Raw genomic sequence first — 20568 nt, forward strand, 5'->3', positions numbered from 1 at the left:
AAACACACACACACAGCCACAGACGATCAAGGCATGAAGAAAATTAGACATTAGAACAGTGCCATTCATATTCTAATCTGTCAAAATGAAAAACAATTTCGAAATCGCAGTGATTAAAACTTTTTTGAAATGCTTGTCATGCAGAAAATTGGCTGATTCGGTGCGATTTGGCAAGTATTCAGATAGGGACATATTTTTCTGGCGAAAAACGCTCAAAAGAGTGATAACTGTTTTTTAATTGTTTATTAAAGAGCTCATTTTGGAAATAACAGACAAACACATACACACACTCATAGACATACAAATGCTGATAATAGATTTATTAAAAGTAGTAATCATGATTTATTTCGTTTTCGGCTAAATTTTTATTTTCTTCGGAAATTTTAAATTCAAAAAGAAGCAGTTTCGTTGAGGATTTTCGGTTTAAATTATCTAAAAGGCAAATCTAGACATGATGCGACGACCGACACAGGTCAGAGCACCTTCAACGCCGCATTTGCCCGTCAAGATGTGATACACTTGACCGGATGGGCACTGCATCACCTGGGCAAGGAACTCCTCTGTGCGCGAGTTCCACTCGCACTTAAAGTACTTGGAGCAGTCGGAGTGATAAGCAAAAGTTCCCTCAACAACGCATTCAAATTCCTCGGCCTGGGTGTGTTTCGCGACCTTGGTGTCGTCGCAGCTGAATTCAGAAGTACAATAACCGCCAGGTGGGAAGAAGTTTTGACCTTCGGGGCATTGGCGCTGGAAGGGTGTCATAATACCGTTTATTTCGGCGCACACATTGAATTTGTCACAGCTGCCGTCCTGGGGGAAGATGCCTGTGGTGGGACAATTGAAGGCATGACCAGCTGTTGTGGTTTCGACTTCTGGCCCCTGAGTGGTGGTCTCATCTTCGGGTGTAGTTGTGTTCTCCTCAGGGTGCTCGGTGGTAGGTTCAGTTACAGGTTCTTCAGTGGTGGTTGCGTCTCCATCATCCTCGGTAGTTTCAGTGCCAGCTTCGGTGGTTGTGTCGATTTCAGGTTCTTCCGTCGTTGTATCGGCTTCAGTGGTTTCATTGTCCTCTGGTGTGGTTGAATTTTCCTCTGGCTTTTCGGTGGTGGTCGATGGTTCCGTAGTAGGTTTAGCCTCTGTGGTTGTAGTGTTATCCTCTGGTTCATCGGTTGTTGTGTTTACATCCTCGGTAGTTTCATGGCTCTCGGTAGTCGTTGGTGTTGCCTGTGTTGTAGTAGGTCCTTGGGTAGTTGACTCTTCTGGTTCAACTGTAGTATCTTCAGGTTCCTTCTCCGTGGTTGAAGCAGTAGTATCTTGGGGAATTTTGGGGGTGGTTGGACTTTCAACCGGTACACTCTCAGTAGTTACTGGTGGTTCCTCCGTAGTGGTAGTAGTGGTATCTTCAGGGACTTTAGGTGTAGTTGGTTGTTCCTCGGGTTTGGTGGTGGTGTCCTCAGGAGCTTTAGGTGTGGTTGGTTGTTCCTCGGGTTTGGTGGTGGTGTCTTCAGGAGCCTTAGGTGTGGTTGGTTGTTCCTCTGGTTTAGAGGTGGTATCTTCGGGAGCTTTAGGTGTTGTGGGTTGTTCCTCAGGTTTGGTGGTAGTATCTTCTGGAGCTTTAGGTGTGGTGGGTTGTTCCTCGGGTTTAGAGGTAGTTTCTTCGGGAGCTTTAGGTGTGGTGGGTTGTTCCTCGGGTTTGGAAGTCGTGTCTTCGGGAGCTTTTGGTGTGGTTGGCTGTTCTTCAGGTTTGGAGGTGGTGTCTTCGGGAGCTTTAGGTGTGGTGGGTTGTTCCTCGGGTTTAGAGGTGGTTTCTTCGGGAGCTTTGGGTGTGGTTGGTTGCTCCTCGGGTTTGGAGGTGGTGTCCTCAGGAGCTTTAGGTGTGGTTGGTTGCTCCTCGGGTACTGATGGAATTGTTGGACTTTCCACATCCTCCTCATTGGCCACAGCGTCTATGGTTTGGAACATACAAAATCCTTTCTTTCCATTGAAAATCTGACCCTCCTTGCAGCTCAAATATTTCAGTGTAAGACCTCCATGTCTATTGGCGTAACAGCCGTAGTAGTTGCGAGAGTTATCCGAAATTGGGAAGAATCCTGGGCGGGAACAGGGCTGCTGTACAGCAACTGTGCCAGCAGAGCCCACTGCAGCACCAAAGATCAGTGCAATCAGTACGCAGAAGTACTTCATTTTGAGAGCTATGCGAGACGTATAAGCGATTTGAATGTGCGCGTTTGAAAAAACAACCGTTATTACCAAACGAATTGAACAGAGTGATCGACAAAACAGTAGCTATCTGTTGTTTTATATCACATACATATATTGAAGTGGCTTCATAGTTTTCAATCGTATTCATAATTTACTTCGGCCCCTCCCCGCTCCAGTTGTTAGAGCGACATCGGCAGTATTACCAAAATGTCGCAATTAACTGATAATTTCCACTCCGCTGAAGAACAATTCTTGGCAAACACGAAATCGTTAACTTTCTTATCTGGGTTTTCGTTATCCGTCCGACGGCAGTGGTGGTGCTGGAATATTTTCAGATGGTTTTTGTGTGTGTGTATGTGTGTGATTAGGCTCGTAGTCTCCCACATTGATCTATCGCGATTGTCCTCAATTAACACAATAATTAAAGTTCTGGGAATTTGATTTTGGGAATGAAGTTGTCAATCGAAATAAAAAAATGAAGGAAAGACAGAAGGAAGGTTGCAAAGAAATTCAAAGAAATATGCGCAAATCAATGTCAAAGCGGTTGTAAACAATCTGCTGGCATTCCGAGATAATTCCCGTCAAGGTTTATATCGATACAAAGAAATATCCTGAATAATGTAATGTCTGATTTTAGGAAAAGCAGGATGCTAAGGGATTTATAATGCTGCGCTTAGCCACAGCACGTTTTAATTCTTCTAAGCACTGTTAGGTGCTCGGTTAGAATAATGAGAATACTCTTTTGTTGGTTGCAAGAAAGATTCTGATTTTATTCAACAATTCTTACAGCTATTTATACTAAAATTTTATTCATAATTATGCTTACAATATATGTACATAGATATTATTTGTTATTATGAAATGTGTGATCGCAAAACTTCAAATCAGCAAATTCAATTTTGTGTAACCTGATTCCTTCCAAATTCTTGACGATACAATATGTATGTCAGTGCAATTGGTTGTTTACGTTTTTGAGTTTAGCTTGCACATTTTATTTTGGAGGAATCAAATTGTTATTTTAAATAGTTGGAATAATGTGACCAACTATGGATGAGTGTGACCAACACACTACACCTCCGTCCTCAAGATTGAATTCATGATTGAAATGAAGTGAATTAAATCTAAAAATATGTTTTAAAATTCCATATAATGTATGTAATATTACATTTAGCAATATGTGTATTTAAATTTGAAATAGTTAATATAAATAATTTTTGATTGCTCTAAAAACTATTATAAATTGTCTTTTAATTGCTTACGTTTATACAATTTAAGGATATTATTATGGTAAATTTTTTCTAAGTTATCAACCTTTAGTAATGAATTCATTCCCAACCTTTTTATTATTTTATATGGTCCCTTGTATGGGCTCTGATTCTTTTTTCGAGATTCCAATTTTATTAATACCAAATCTCCTGTATTGAAATTACTAATGTTTGTATTTTTGTCATACATTTCTTTTGATTTTTGTTTTGCTATATCTATTAATTTTTTAGCATTTTCCAATGATCTGTTTAATCTTATTTTTATTTCATTTGCGTAATTTTCTATGTCATAGCATTTACTTGTGTTTTGTATTTTGTCTGTTGGTAATGCTGCTAGTCTACCGTAAATCAATTCGTAAGGTGAATAGTTAGTGTCAATATGTGGTGTCGTGTTATAAGCAAATGTATAGTATGGTATCCATTTTTCCCATTCATGATCATCAACAAAATTTAACAAATATTCATTTAATACACGATGGTTTCGCTCTATAGAACCTATTGACTGATGGTGATAAGGTGCTGAAAATTTTTGGTTAATATTTAATAGGTTACAAATTTCTTTCAACAATTCGTTATTAAATTCAGTACCTCTATCAGATTTTAGATTTTTAAAACATCCATACCTTAGAATAAACTGTTCAACCAATGCTTTAGCAATATTTTTAGCATCTTTTGTTTCAATTGGGTGTGCTATTACATATTTCGTTAATTCACACTGCATGGTTAATATATACCTGTAACCGTTAGATATTCTTAAAGGTCCAACAGTATCTATTTCTATTGTCTCGAAACCCGTGTTAGGACTTTCTGTTATGATCATTTCTTCTTTAATATGCTTTGTTTGTTTATTTCTTAAACATTTATCGCACTTGTTAATATAATCTCTAACCATCTTTCTCATATTTTTCCATACGTAACGTTGTTTTAATTTTAGGACTGTTTTTCTTATACCAAAATGTCCTGATATTGGCGAATTGTGGAATTCTTCTATAATTTTCATTTGCGTTCTTTTGTTCGTAATGTGTTGCAAAGGTTTATATAATATAATATTTAATTCAAAGTTTCTATATTTGTTCGATTTCAATAATTTCTGGTATACCTCATTATAAATTTTATTCAAATATCTATCTGATATGAGCTCAAAAATATTATCTTCGCATGATAAAGCGAGATTTTTTATATTTTGCTTATGCATATAAATCATTAACTTCTCTAGTGACAAAACGTATTTTGCTAGATCTTCATTAACATTCATTACAAAGCTATTATCTTTATTTTCTATGGTACCATCCTTGGGTCCATTCTTCATATTTTCTATACCGGTTTTTATAATATTAAATTTTAATTCATGAATATTCTTTATATCTTGTAAAGATGTACATTCCCACATATGATTCTTATGTTGGCCAAGGGATATGTCATTCTTATTATTTATTTCCACATTTTCATTATTTTCCTTTGCTTTCATTCCACGTGTTGTTACTAAAATTTTTGATGGTTTGCTTCTGTCTTCTTCTACAGGTATCATATTCCTTAACATCTCAGAATCTAATTTTATTCTTGACAAAGCGTCTGCGTTTGTATTTATTTTTCCTTTTTTATAAACAATTTTAAAATCATAATCCGACAAATCTATTCGTATTCGAGTCAATTTAGATGAAGGGTTTTTATGTGAAAAAAGTGAAACAAGTGGTCTGTGATCCGTTACGACAATAAACTTTCTACCATACAAATATGGTCTGAAGAATTGTATACCCCAGTGGATCGCGAGTAGTTCTTTCTCAATCACTGGTTTATTTAAATCATGCTTTCCTAAGGTTTTGCTTGCATAAGAAATTGGCAAATCTTCTCCTATTTTCCCCTGTGATAAGACAGCTCCTAATGCATAATTCGATGCATCAGTAGTCAATATAAAGGGTTGTTCGAAATCTGGATACCTTAATATCGGTGCACTGATCAATTTTGTCTTCAATAAGTCAAAAGCCTGTTGACAATTATCTGTCCATTCAAATTCCTTACCCTTTTTGGTTTGGTCATTTAAACATTTTGTAATTTCAGCGAAATTTTTTATGAAACGTCTATAATAATTACAGAATGCTACGAATCTCTTAACATCTTCTTTGTCTTTTGGAATCGGGTATTGTTCTATTACTTTATGTTTTGAAGGATCTGTTCGTATACCGTCTTTCGTTATTTGATGTCCTAAATAAATCACTTCGGATTTCAAAAATACACATTTTGATGCATTTAATTTTAAGTTATATTTTGACAAACGTTCGAATACTCTCACCAAGTTTTCGTTATGATGTTTTAAACTACATCCAAATACAATAATATCGTCAACGTATAAAAATGCTTTGGAGTCTAAGCCACTTAATGCTATTGTTAACATCCTTTGAAAACTATTGGAAGAAATCTTCAAACCAAATGGTAAACGTTTAAATTGATAATGACCATTCCTAGTTGAAAATGCCGTTAGATGTCTAGAATCCTCGTCTAGATTTATTTGATGAAATGAGCTGGTCATATCTAGAGTTGAAAAATATTTTGCTCTTCCTAAACGGTCTAATACATCCTCTAGTCTTGTTAATGGGAATTTATCATTTACTATCTTTTTGTTGAGTTGTCGGAAGTCTACGACTAGTCTCCACTTTTCTTTTCCACTCTCGCTTTTTTTTGGCACTACCAATAATGGTGAATTATATGCACTAGTTGATGGTTCAATGATGTCTTCATCCAATAATTGTTGTACTTGATCATTAATTTCATCATGTTGTGTATGTGGTAATCTATAATTCTTTATATAAACTGGTGTATTGTCTGAGATTTTTAAATTTTGTGTATAAAAATTATTAGAAGTTAATGTTTCTCCTTTCAAGTGAAAAATGTCTTCATAGTCCTTGAAAATCTGTATCAATTCTGTTCTTGCTTTTTCATCCTTAACGTCCATTTTTATAGTATCTATTAGTTTGCTGAACCTGTCTTTGCTGAAATTTGTTTCTCTTGGTCTATGTGTACTTTGTACTATTGTGTAGTTTCGTAGAGGTTCTATCTCAAAATCAATGTTTTCTAAAATTATGTCGTTATCTGTTGTATTCAGTATTTTGACATGGTGATTTCCTTTTCCTGGTACTATTGTATTACTTACAAATATACCTGGTTTGATTTCCTTATTAAGAATAATGTTGTCCTCACATATATCCAAATTTATAGGATGAATACTTTCAGATCGTCTTTCTACCTTCATGCAATAATTTTTATTTATCCATGATTTCATAGGTACAGTAATCTCTTCATTCCCCAAAGTGAGTGTTATCGTAAAAGTTTCATAGTCAATTTTGCATAAGAATCTTGAAAAGAAATCCCTTCCTAAAATTCCGTCCGTTGGTATTGGAAATTCTTCGTCAACGATGTGAAATTTATATTGTTCGGTGAAATAATTTATGGTGAAATTTAATTCTGATGTTCCTATAGATTTAATTTTTTCTGTAGTGATACCTGTAAAGCTAATTGATCTTTCTTTGTCGATATGTATGGAATCTTCATTTAATTTATTGATTTTACACAAAGAGATATCTGCTCCAGTGTCTATTAAAAATGTAAGTTTTAAATTTTTGCCTAAGTTTAATTCAATGAAATTTGTAATGTTATTTGATATTTGGAAAACATTATTTAATCGTATTATTGGTCCTCCGGATAGTGGGTTTGTATAGTTCCTAGTCCGACGTCCGGGTCCTCGTAGTTTTCCTGTACGTAGTGCACGTTTCTATTCTGAAAATTTCTATTCCGATTATTTCCGTTATTGTGATTTCGACTATTATTATTACTATTATTATATCTAACACCATTTTGGTTATTATAATTATTACCAGAATGATGGTTGCTATAGTTTGTTGGTCTATTATTTCTAGTATTAGTATTATTACCACTATTGTTAAATTTGTTTTTATTATTTGACCCATTATTATTGTAATTTGTCCTATTAGTGCTGCAATTATTTCTGTAACTGTTAGGACCAAAATTATTTCTTTTATTATTATTAAAAAAATTGTTATATCTATTGTTCAAATTTCTTTGGTTATTTCCCCGGTTTCCATTATTCGAGAAATACAAAACTTGTTCCGTATTAGTGACGAATTCTTTTTCCAGCTCTAAGGCCAATTGTAATGCCTCATTTAGGTTTTCAGGTCTCGATGCAAATACTGTAGGTTTAAGTTCTCCTTTTAAACCGTTCTTAAATACGTTCAGGGAGTAATCATCGTTGATTTGTTTTACCGTTGCAGCCTGGATTTCACTGCAATTTTTTATATTTTTAATCTGCAATTCATTCAATTCAGTTACCAGTTCTAATAATTTCTCATGATAAGTGTTCACAGTCATTGTCTTCTGGGTAAATGTGCTTAACAGTGTTTGGATTTGAGAAACAGTCCTTTTCGACCTATATCTATTTATTAAAGATTCTTTCAGTTCTTGGAACGTTTTTGGTTCAGACACTCCTATTGCAGTGCGTACTAGGTTTGATAGTTTAGCATTATAGACAAAGGATATAAGTATTGCTTTATTTGCATTATCTAAAGTTTTTTCTATTAGTTCTACTATTGTTAGGAATGATTGTAAGTCTTTATAATTTCCTTTGAATTCAGGAATAATTTTTATAGCGGTCTCTAAATTGAAAGTTGCCATACTTACTAAATTTTGTTGTTGATCATTGGGTGTTAAAAGGGCTTGTTCGAAAAGAATTTTCGCTCTATTGTAATATTTCTCAAATAGTTCTGTTTTTATTTCTGTGTCTTCTGTTTTTAACGTTTTATTTATAGCGTCATAAAATTCTGTCTTTAATAAATCTATTTCTTCTAACTTACTTATCAGTGTTGTTTCCTGATATCCCCTTGATCCTGATTTCTTGAAATTTATTAGGATTTTTTCTAACCTATTTATTGCTGATTCCATAGAATATTAATTTATAGGTACTTGATAAAAGGGATTTTATTTATTTTTTTTGTTTATTATCTATATTTATACTTGTACAACAGCTTTTTTCTGTACATAGCTCTTAAAATATTTATTTAACTTAAAAACTAAAAATATTATTACACCTAGACATAATATGCAAAAGGCATCTATTTTTATGGTTGTTCCGAAGTCCATACTTCGTTCTGGGCTATTGTTGTTGATATTAATGACCTCCTCTGTTTTCGATTTTTGATTTCCCATTTAGCGATTTTAGCTCAAGGTATAGTTTTCTCTTCTGTTCACCTACTGTTAATCCTATTAATCTTATTATTTCCTGTCTCTTCTTTTTTAGTTGTTTCTTTTTTCCACCCCTTTTTGATTTTTTCCTTGTTTCTACTTTTGGTACCTCTGTCCTTTTTTGTGTTCTCCTTTTGTATTCTTTTATACTGATTGGCTTGGGGCCGCAGTTGACTGGTGCAGGAGTGTACCTAGGATAGTCTTCTTTGGCTTGTCCTTGTGGGATGTACTCCTCACTGTAATATTTCGCAAAAATTGCGTCTATCTGTTCCTTTGAAGGACTTCCTTCCATGAATGTGACTCGGAAAGTCAGTTCAAGAAAAAGTCAGGTTTTTTAGTTTTCAAAGTCTACCGAATGTTTGGCAGGATCGCCATGTAATGTCTGATTTTAGGAAAAGCAGGATGCTAAGGGATTTATAATGCTGCGCTTAGCCACAGCACGTTTTAATTCTTCTAAGCACTGTTAGGTGCTCGGTTAGAATAATGAGAATACTCTTTTGTTGGTTGCAAGAAAGATTCTGATTTTATTCAACAATTCTTACAGCTATTTATACTAAAATTTTATTCATAATTATGCTTACAATATATGTACATAGATATTATTTGTTATTATGAAATGTGTGATCGCAAAACTTCAAATCAGCAAATTCAATTTTGTGTAACCTGATTCCTTCCAAATTCTTGACGATACAATATGTATGTCAGTGCAATTGGTTGTTTACGTTTTTGAGTTTAGCTTGCACATTTTATTTTGGAGGAATCAAATTGTTATTTTAAATAGTTGGAATAATGTGACCAACTATGGATGAGTGTGACCAACACACTACAATAAAATGAATAATGGCGTTACGCCAAAGCAATATTACCACTGGTTTATTCTATTTTCAAACAACTTTTATTGGTAACAAGTTATTTCGCAAAAAAGAAGCTGTTTACCAGACTTCAAAGATTTTCAGGGAAGAACGACAGTTCCAAAGAAAGGAATTTCTTCGAAGAACTGTAATCGAGAAATGAAACCAAGTGATATAAATATGTCTGTAGAGCCGTGTAAGATAACACTGAGAAAATACTTTCCAAGAGGCGGAAACAGCTCGAATTATTCTGGTTTATTGAGTCAATCTAGCCCTTTGCGCCGATCTGTCTGGTTGCCTCACATTTTAGTGTTAGTACAGTTATTGAATTGGAAACTAAAAACCGATTGAACAATTTCTGCCTGGCAGAGATTCCCTCTAAAATGATAACAACTTCAGTTAATTAGACAGATTTACAATAAAACGACATACGACAAGCAGTCAGTCGATATTTTCCATTTTGTCAACTAACCTAAGTGATGTGTGAAGTTTGGACTATATCCGCTACTCGATTCCTTTGACTGGTATATCCCATTTTTGCACAATTTCACAATTTAATGTGTTATTATACACCTCCTTAAATGTGTTGGCCTTTTATGGGGGGAGGAGGAAAATTAGTGGTCAGCTATATCCCACTTTTAAACTAGACCTTGTGTTGATAGAAATATTGGGATATGTCAATTTTGAAACGAAGTATTATTCCGCATTTTATGAGTGTAATGGATATTCAAAAGTTGAAGCGAGGTTCCAGAAGGAGTCGTCCACTCTATCCTATGTTCATACAAGATTGAGGGTCGATAGAATGCTGCCATGTGTGGGAATTGAAAACAGTCGAACATTTTATGTTATGATTATTCGAAATGTTGGTCAGGTAGAGCCAAGTATTAATACAAATTGTTGTATTGTAAAGTTTGAACCAAATCGGATTATCTTTTTTCTCTCTTTCTATTAGGGAGATTATTTTCAATAAATAATGTTGATCGATCGATAATGTATCGATCTACGTTTGATAATAATACGAAAACGTACTAAGTTTGGAAGAAATCCAGTACTCCATCGAGTGTTATCATGCGCACAGACAGCCGGAAGGAAAACTGACGAACATGGTAAGATCCAACAGGCCTAGTCTAAAAATGGGTTTGTTTAAAATGTGCAAGGGTAAGCTATAAAAATGGATGTGACGAAGTTTTCCATTTTCTCTCCTGACCTAAATTACAGGGTGAGATAAAAACTGCAACCGCCATAATTTTTGTTTTTTTTTTTTTTTTAAATTTTATTGAATGAAAGCAAAAATGTCGGAAATAGCATAAAAATTTAGAATAAATTTAGATTTGTTCGAATTGGTCACCTTTGGCAAGAATTATGGCCTTCAAACGACCAATGAAACCGTCACGCGCTACCCTAATGTTGCTCTGCGGCATTTTGGCCCATTTCCGACGAAGCGCTTGCTTGAGGTGATCGACACTTTGGTATTTTTTAGTGCCAACCTTGCTTTCCAAAATACTCCAGACACAATAGTCCAACGGATTGGTATCCGGAGATTTTGATGATCATTGTGCGCTGGAAATGAAGCGAGGAACGTCATTTTGTAACCAATCTTGGGTGTCGCGTGCTGAGTGCGATGGTGCTCCTGTTGGAATGTCCAAGGTCTGCGGCCAAAATGTTTGTGTGTCCAAGGCTTTAATACACCCTCCAGAATATTTTCGCGATAATATTCTGCATTTATTTTGATGCCACGGTCGATTAATACGAGCGGAGAACGACCATCGGCTGTTATGGCAGCACACACCATCACCATGGACGGCGTTCTGGTGGCCAACCAAAGTACACACTTTCAGCTGACCTCTTTGGCAAGTAAACACGTTGGTTTGTTTACAAACTGCTGGACAACGAATGCCACTGGAATAATTTTAACAGCTGTCGGACGAATGGCTTAGAAATGACAGCAGTCTGAAGTTGGTTGCAGTTTTTTCATCTCACCCTGAATTTGCAAATATTTAAAGACCCCCTTCGATTTCTACGAGATATAAAATATTTGTTGATAATTGTGTCGATAAATCGATTGCTCCCGTGCTCAGTGCGATAAACAGACAGACATGTTTTTGGTATGAAATAATTTGTACCCTTCTCTGTAGCTATGTGGCTGAGGTTGCAATAACTTAAATCCGCCGGTGCGATAAACTACCGCTAGAGCCATAAATATATTCGTCAGTAAATAATTTATGCAATGATTTTTCCTAACTTACAAACGATGCCCTTGGAAATATACCCAAGGACTGAAAGATGGGCATCACTAAATAGATTCAGATTTTTGCGCAGATTTGAATGATATATAATTTAATTATGGTTGACGACAATTTGGCACTTTAGCTATTGAACATTTCTTTTTTGGATTGTAATTGTTGAGTAAATTATTGTGCGATTTTCTACAACACAACTTTTTCAATTTCTATATCAAATAGAGAGTGATTTTGCTTTTATTATTTTTGGTAATATTTTGCATTTAGAAACTAAGGACTTACTAAGTGAATTTTTGCTATGTAAAAACAATGCAACGAAATGAATCTACTTCAATTATTTTTTATTTCTTTTTCATATATTATTTAAGACATTACCTATACCTATTTGAACACACCGATTTAACAAATTTTGATAGCCAAATTGAACACGATTTATTTCATTCCTCAATCATCATCTTCGTCATCGACACTGACGCTGACGTCGCTCAAGGCTTGGTTTAACAAAGTCTGGTCAATCGCACAGAAACCAATGTCGGCATTGAATTTGGAACCAACTGGACACTGGACCACACTAATCTTGGACTTGCCCTTCTTGCTGACACACACAAAGTAGGCGGTCTCGCTAACTGTCGATGGATAAGTGCCATCCTGGGGACACACAAAAGTGGCACTCTCCTGTTTCAGCAATTCCTTTTTCAGCTTCTCTTCCTGTTTTGCCCTTAGCTCTGCTTCTTTTTGCAATTCCTTTTGGCGTTTCTTCTCAGCCTTTAATAGCTCCTTTTCCAATTTCAATGTGAGCTTATCTTGTTCCTTGATTAGTTTCAGTTCGGCCTTGACAATGTCAATGTCCTCGAATGGATTCCAATAGTAGGGAGGGAAACCAGGATATGCGGGTGCGGCAGGCAAGTTCTCCAAATCCAAGAAACATTTTCCCAAAAGGGGATAGAAGACTTGATTGGCCGAACATTGGACGTGGAAAACATGAAAACCGCCGCCAATCAAACGAGGTTCGCACAAATAGTACGAGGTGTTACTGACAGGATCTGCAACACCACCCTTGACCTGGCAGACTACATCATTTGGACATGAAGATATGTCGCGACTGCAACGTCCCAACTTGACGCTGTACGCTTCATTGGAAGCACAAAACTTGGTTAGCAAGTGGAATCCGCCATCTGCCGACCCAGTTGCAGTGCAGTCATGATAGACCCGGCAGTCGGATGGATCTGCCTCAGCGCCAGGTGTATTGCAGGGAGGTGGTGGCGGAGCAGTAGTACTGGTTACCTCCTCAGCATTGGAAGGGGTTGTTGTTTCGGTTTCTTCCTTTGGGACATTTGTTGAGGGGTCATTTTCCGCAGTTGATTCAGTTGTTGCAGCTGGCAGATCTGCACTAGGATTCGTTGTCGTATTGTCACATTCACGTCCTTGGTCTCGGCAATCACAAACACATTCGGTAACACTCTCCGTGCTTGTTGCAGGTGTTGTTTCTACAGGGGTCTCAGTTGTAGGCACCTCTGCAGGCTGTTCATCTGTTACGGGCTCATTCAATGCAGGCTCAGTTGTTACCGCCGGTTCCACGTCAGATTCCCAGGGATCCAAGGTCGTTGTCACCACATTTCCATTTACAATCCCGAAATTCGCCACGATCTAGAACATTGCAATGAGTTATCTTTCAAAGTCGATATTTTTCTCCTTTAATTCCGTTTGTTTCCTTACCACCACGTAAATTCCGAGTAGAATTAAAGCCAACTTCTTTGCCTCCACCATGTCGTTGTAGTCGATTCTAGTGTCGTCGTATTACTTGGAGACTGGGCAGAGATACGTGGCATTTTATAGACCCAACAAAACAATACGATAATGTGTCACCCCGCCAGCCAGCATCGCTTATCGAATAATCATAGTCAAATACGGTTATTCGTGCAAATAGATGTGTCATCTTGATTCCTTTGGCAACTGAAGTCACAACAGCAATAATCTGGTCAGATAAGCAGGCGTTCCTGCCCCTTGGCAAAAAGAGGCATGTGAATGCAGGGAGGTCGGTTGGTGATACGATCATATTTCGTTCGCGGATGGAAAACAAAATAAAAATATTTATCTGGGACAGGGGCGAGCAGATCTGCTAATTATCTGCTGAGCGACATTTACAACTTTATTTTCTTCAATGTTCTTTGCTCGTCTTACTCGTCTCTTTTTTATTTTTGTAACAACATCCGTTTGAATGGAATTTGCCACTTTGGGACAGAGACGCAATGCTGCCAGATATAGGGCCTTATGAGCTACAAGTATTTGTAATGCTATCCATCGATCGATCACTATTCAGCCGGCATAAGTTGAAAATTAAAGACGCCCATATCACGAGGTATTTAATGTGTTATCACCACCCGATAAACGAACTTGAAAAAATAAACATTTTTTGGTACATTTTATCTCTTCCTGAGAAAAGCTGAAAAGTCAGTAGAAACACCGCCAAAAGATATTAGGACTAACATCAATATAATTTTTGTTTAACTTAGACTTATTCCATACATTTTTTTAATTCCGATTAAAACGTTTTAATACCCAGTATAGTATTTTTGGGCGAAATACAATGCCGGTCATTTGAAGCCCATTTAGGAATATTCAATATTAATTTAAATACATCTGTCAATTGACTTCAAAACAATGCATTACTCTTAGAAAATACAACTGGTAGTTGTTTCGTTGTTGCTTTTGGAAGTTGGATGAGCCGAATAATCCCTTACACGGTAATGACAATAAACTGCACTGCCAGAGAGCATTATTGTGTTACTTCTTAAGCAATTACAATAAGTAATGAGTAACGTCAGCACAGACTTTGGGCGCATGACTACAAAATCGAATGTTGTGAGTAGAGCAGTAAGTTCGGCCGGGTCGAACTTTGAATACCCTCCATCATTTGTAACGAATTTGGAAAATTTACAAAAAAAAAAAACATCCGCTAAAAATTCTGTTAAAATTTGAAAAATACCGAATATAGCCGTTATATTGGGATCCATACGAATTAAAATCACCAAAATATCGAATATAAGGAGGTACTGATATATAGGGCCTATACGAAGAACTGGACCTGCATAGACAATTTTCTGTCATAGACTGTAGTTCGCATTACGAACGCTAAATACGAAATTTGAAACAACACCGGTGAAAATTTTCGCAAAAATTATCATAATACCGAATATTGGGATGTACCGTTATATGGAGGCTATACGAAGGAGTGGAAATGTATAGGCTATAGTATCCATTACGAATTTTTAGGTATAAAATTTGGAACAACTCCAGTGAAAAATGTCCCTAAAATCGTCAAAATATTGTATATCGGGGGGTACAGTTTTATGTGGGCTATACGATCGTGGACATATATGGACATTTCTCTTCCAGGGAGTAAAGTGCTTGAAAAGAACTTTTGGTATGGATTTTAAGACAATTCCAAGGAAAAATATAACTAAAGTTATCAAAATACCGAATATAGGAGGTATCGTTATATAGGGGACATACGATATCGTGGACCTATATAGACAATAATCTTCCAGGGGGTAATGTATTCAGAGGGAAATCGTTTTGTGGATTTTCAGACAATTTTATTGAAAATTTTGGCTACAATTATCAATACACCGAATATCGGGTGTACCGTTGTATGGGGCCTATACGATATCGTGGATCGATCTTTGAACTTGACCTTCCTGCACACAAATGACTGATCTGATCGTCTTAGAATTTTACGCTGATCAAGAATATTTATACATTGTTACGTCTAAAATAATTATTTCGACGAGTTTCAAACGGAATGACGATATACCCTTTATATACCCTCCATGTTTAAATACAAATGGTAAGGTTGCAAGTTCAAAATTAGCAGGGAACAAAAGAAAAATGCCTTCTACCATAAAGTAGAGACAATTTTTAAAACTAAAAGTATCAGGATTCAGTATTCAAGTGGGTTTCATTTTTGCCACTAAAAACGGTTGAAAATTGTAGTGAGTCTTTAAAATACCACAAAATGGGCGGTACCCCTATATGAAGGCTGCACCAGAAGGAGGAACTTCATAAGAGATTTTCTGCGACTACATTTTTATCTCTTGGGGGATTCAATTACCAAATGTGGCTTAAATGTCAAATATTCAGAGATACCGCTATATGGGGATATAAGAACACGTGGATCTGTTGAGGCAACCCACGGCAACATAAGAAAACCCTACACAGGGAATTTTTTTAAGGATTTCGCCAAAAAAAATTGCTAAAATCATTCTATATAGACAAAGTTGTTACAAAGGATTTAGATTTGAAATCCATGGCGGAGCAACAGTACGGCCTCGAAACTGAAATGAATGAAACTCTTCTGTGAGAAGGTACCGTTACTATGCTACTTCGACTACTCCATGAACCAAAACCATTAAACCATTGTTCAAAAGATAGTGAGATTATAGGACAACGATAATTCGACTCAGAATTTAAAGCTGATCAAGATTGCAAATACTTCAGAGGTCGACTTAATATTTACTATTCTATGTTTCTACCAGCGAAGTTCTCCATATATATATATACGGAAATAAGTTTCGCTGATCAATTAATCAAATCAGTTATTAAATTCACGATGTCTCCGTCAGTCACTTACTTAAGTCCGTATGGCAAAGAGTCTCCTCTAGGAATGTTGGACAATTGCACCACAATTGTTCATTGGGAAACTTAAAAATATTTTAATAAAAACTAATTTATGTTACCATGCAAAAATATATTGATCAAAGTTCTCCATATGTTTTTTATGTTACAAAAGTAGGCTTTGTTTTTATATGTATTCGTAATGAAAAGAAAAATATTTTTTTGTTAGTCTATAAACTTTTCTGCTGTGGACAAGTTGTCAAATAATAAAAAATTGAAAAGCTGAATTCAAAATCCACACAAGAAGTTTTCTTAATCAAAGGGGAATATCCTATAGGTTATGGGCCCAGGCTACGCTGAAATTAATTACTAGAAAATGGATAAATTAAAAAGAAATATTAAACCCTTCGATGGAGAAAGATATTCTGTTTGGAAGTTTAGAGTTAGAGCGCTGTTGGAAGAAATGGACGCTTTGAAAGTTATAGATTGTGAATTCCCGAAAGAATTAACCCCAGAATGGATAAGAAGTGAAAGAACTGCAAAAAGTGTAATCATCGAATATCTAGGCGATTCTTTTCTTGGTTTTGCAAACACTGAAAGTACAGCAAAGCAAATTTTTAAAGATTTGGATGTAATATATGAACGGAAGAGTTTGGCATCCCAATTGGCGGTGCGAAAAAGACTGCTGTCTTTAAAGCTAAAAGGTGATACATTGTTAATGAATCATTTCATAATATTCGATGACCTGATTGCTGAGTTAATGGCTTCCGGAGCTAAAATTGAGGAAATGGACAAAGTATCCCACTTGTTGTTGACACTGCCATCAGCGTATGATGGCGTCATAACGGCGATTGAGACATTATCGGAGGATAACTTAACATTGGCATTTGTAAGAACTCGATTACTTGACCATGAGATAAAATTGATTAACGATAACCGAGACACCAGTGGAAAAGTTTTACAAGCCGTTAACAATCAAAGATACAATAACAAGGTCTTTTCACATAATTTCAAAAATAAAAGTAAATTCAAATCATACAAAACTTTTATATCAAGTGCGAAGTGCCATTTCTGTGGTAAAAAAGGACACATTAAAAAAGATTGTTACGGATTTAAAAAACAGTTAAATGAAAAAAATTTCGATAGTGGAAAAACAGTTCAAACTGCAACAACCCAAATTGAAAAAGGATTTGTATTCATGATAGGGCAGCACTTGAACACTGCCTCAAAAGGCAACATTTCTTTTCTATTGGACTCCGGTGCCTCCGATCATATGATAAATGACTCAAGCTTGTACACAGATTTTATTTGCCTGGAGTTTCCCATTAAAATTGGAATTGCCAAACAAGGAGAATTTATATACGCAACCAAGAAAGGAATAGTAAAGCTGTTCACTAAAGGTCAAGAGCAAATCACATTGGAAAATGTTTTATATTGCCAGGAAGTTCCTCAAAACTTACTATCCGTCAAGAGAATGCAAGATGCTGGTTTGACTATTGAATTTAATCCAGGGGGTGTTATAGTTACCAAAAACCGACAAGTTGTTATGGATGGTAAATATAAAAATAATATTCCAACTGTAGATTTTGAGCTATTTTCAAGCATTTACACATCAAGAACATTAAAAAATGAAAACTATCGATTGTGGCATGAAAGATTAGGGCATGTATCTAAAGGGAAATTTTTGGAAATAAAAAGCAAGGGCATGTTTAGTGACACAAATCTTTTGGAAAATGCAGAACCTGACTGTGATTTATGCGAAGCTTGTATAGATGGTAAGCAATGTAGGTTGTCATTTAGTAAAAAGAAAGACAAAGAACATATAAAAAGACCTTTATTTGTTATCCATTCGGATGTTTGTGGTCCGATTACGCCCTCTGCCATTGATGAAAAGAATTATTATGTTATTTTTGTTGACCAATATACACATTATTGTGTGACATACTTAATAGCTCATAAGTCAGATGTATTTTCAGTTTTCAAAGATTTTGTAGCTAAAAGCGAATCTCATTTTAATTTAAAGGTTGTTAATCTCTATGTAGATAATGGTAGAGAATATCTATCTTCTGAAATGAAAGATTATTGTGTTCAAAAAGGAATAAGCTATCATTTAACAGTTCCACATACACCTCAACTAAACGGTGTGTCCGAACGGATGATAAGGACAATAACAGAAAAAGCTCGTGCTATGGTGAGTGGAGCAAAATTGGATAAAGTTTTTTGGGGTGAAGCCGTTCTAACGGCAACTTACTTAATAAACAGACTTCCCAGTAAAGCGTTGGGTAAAGAAACAAAAACACCTTATGAAAAATGGCACAGTAAAAAACCGAGTTTAACGGTGTATGTGCATAACAAAATACGAAAACGAAAATTTGATGAAAAATCATCCAAGGGAATATTCGTTGGATATGAGTCAAATGGATATAAAGTCTGGGATGTGGAAAGTGGAAAGTTTTTGATAGCTAGAGATGTTATCATGGATGAAAGAAATATGGTAAATTCCAGGAATGTAATTAAAGAGAATGTTGAACCGGAAAATGTTCTAAAAATCCCGAATGACAGTACGGATAGAATTCCAATTGTCCCGAATGATACTACGGACAAAATTTTGACTATCCCGAATGAAAGTACGGAAGTGAATAAAAATGTCCTGAATGACAGTAAGGAAAAGAAAAAATATGAACAATCCATGGAACATATATCAAATAGGGTTGATCCAGACGAAACTGGTGTTCCTGTATTTGAAGAATCAAATGAACACAATAATCAGTTGTCCAATTCGGAAACTGAAACAGAGATCAGAAGAAGTGGAAGACTTAGGGACGAACCACAAATTTCATACAGAGAAGATGATTGTTTTTTTTCTTGGAATGTGTGTTAGGTATTCAAGCTCATTCTGATGTACCGACATTTTTTTAATGAAATTGAAAATAGAAACGATAGAAAACACTGGGAAAAAGCAATAAACGATGAGCTTAAATCACATTTTGAGAACGAGACATGGACTCTTGTATCAAAACCTATTGGTAAGAATGTAGTTGATTATAAATGGGTTTTTTCATTGAAACATGATGAAAAAGGAAATCCAGTAAGATACAAGGCTAGGCTTGTTGCTCGAGGTTTTACCCAAGAATACTTGGTTGACTACGATGAAACCTTCGCTCCTGTAGCTAGAATTTGCAGCTTTCGCATTCTGATGGCTTTTTCAAACCAATACAATTTAAAGGTACATCACATGGATGTAAAGACAGCCTTTTTAAATGGAATATTGAAGGAGGAAATCTATATGAAAATTCCACAGGGATTGAATTGTGGGGATGATAAAATTTGTAAACTAAATAAGTCAATTTATGGACTAAAACAGTCTGCAAGATGTTGGTTTGAAGTTCTTGAAAAAGTCCTGAAGGAAATAGGATTTGTTAATTCGTCAGTGGATCGCTGTTTATACATTCTTGATAAGGGTGATATATTTGAAAATTTGTATGTGTTATTGTATGTGGACGATTTGGTGATTGCTACAGCTAATGATAAAACAGTCGTTAATTTTAAAAGATATCTAATGAACAGGTTTAAAATGACAGATTTATTCGAAATCAAATATTTTATAGGTATAAGGATAGAGAGAGATGAAAATACAGTATACTTCAGTCAGACGGCATATATTGAGAATATTTTGAGGAAATTTAAAATGGATGACTGTAAGCCCGTCAGTACTCCACTGCCATGCAAACTGAATTATGAAGAACTAAACTCGGATGAAAAATATGACGCACCATGTCGTAATCTAATCGGCTCCTTGATGTACGTCATGTTATGTACGCGGCCTGATTTAAGTACGGCAATTAATATATTAAGTCGCTATAGTAACAAGAGCAATAAAGAGTTATGGTAATGTCTTAAACGGGTGTTAAGATACCTCAAGGGTACTCTTAATTTGAAATTGACTTACAAAAGAAACGACAGTCACAGTGACATATTTATTGGATATGTAGATTCTGATTGGGGTGGAAGTGAGATTGATCGGAAAAGTACAACAGGGTATTTGTTTAAAATGTTTGAAACATGTCTAATTTGTTGGAATACAAAGAAACAAAACTCTGTAGCAGCTTCATCAACAGAAGCTGAATATATGGCTTTGTTTGAAGCAGT

At 35.6% G+C, this 20568-nt stretch overlaps 2 protein-coding genes across 2 annotated transcripts; both read right to left on the reverse strand.

Annotated features, from left to right (window-relative positions):
• Window positions 1-228: 228 nt before the first annotated feature.
• LOC101899301 (proteoglycan 4-like) lies at window positions 229-2263 on the reverse strand. Its single transcript, XM_059121613.1, has one exon. It carries the CDS (start codon window positions 2179-2181, stop codon window positions 433-435), a length of 1749 nt encoding a protein of 582 aa, XP_058977596.1. The 5' UTR covers window positions 2182-2263; the 3' UTR covers window positions 229-432.
• Window positions 2264-12129: 9866 nt separating this feature from the next.
• On the reverse strand, window positions 12130-13683 carry LOC101896346 (uncharacterized). The gene is made up of 2 exons (XM_005183003.4): window positions 13522-13683; window positions 12130-13452 (listed from the first exon to the last, which is right to left on the reverse strand). Exons 1-2 carry the CDS (start codon window positions 13570-13572, stop codon window positions 12250-12252), a joined length of 1254 nt encoding a protein of 417 aa, XP_005183060.2. The 5' UTR covers window positions 13573-13683; the 3' UTR covers window positions 12130-12249.
• Window positions 13684-20568: the final 6885 nt, after the last annotated feature.

This window comes from Musca domestica, unplaced genomic scaffold, assembly GCF_030504385.1.
Source record: "Musca domestica strain aabys unplaced genomic scaffold, Musca_domestica.polishedcontigs.V.1.1 2, whole genome shotgun sequence".
NCBI lineage: Eukaryota > Metazoa > Arthropoda > Insecta > Diptera > Muscidae > Musca > Musca domestica.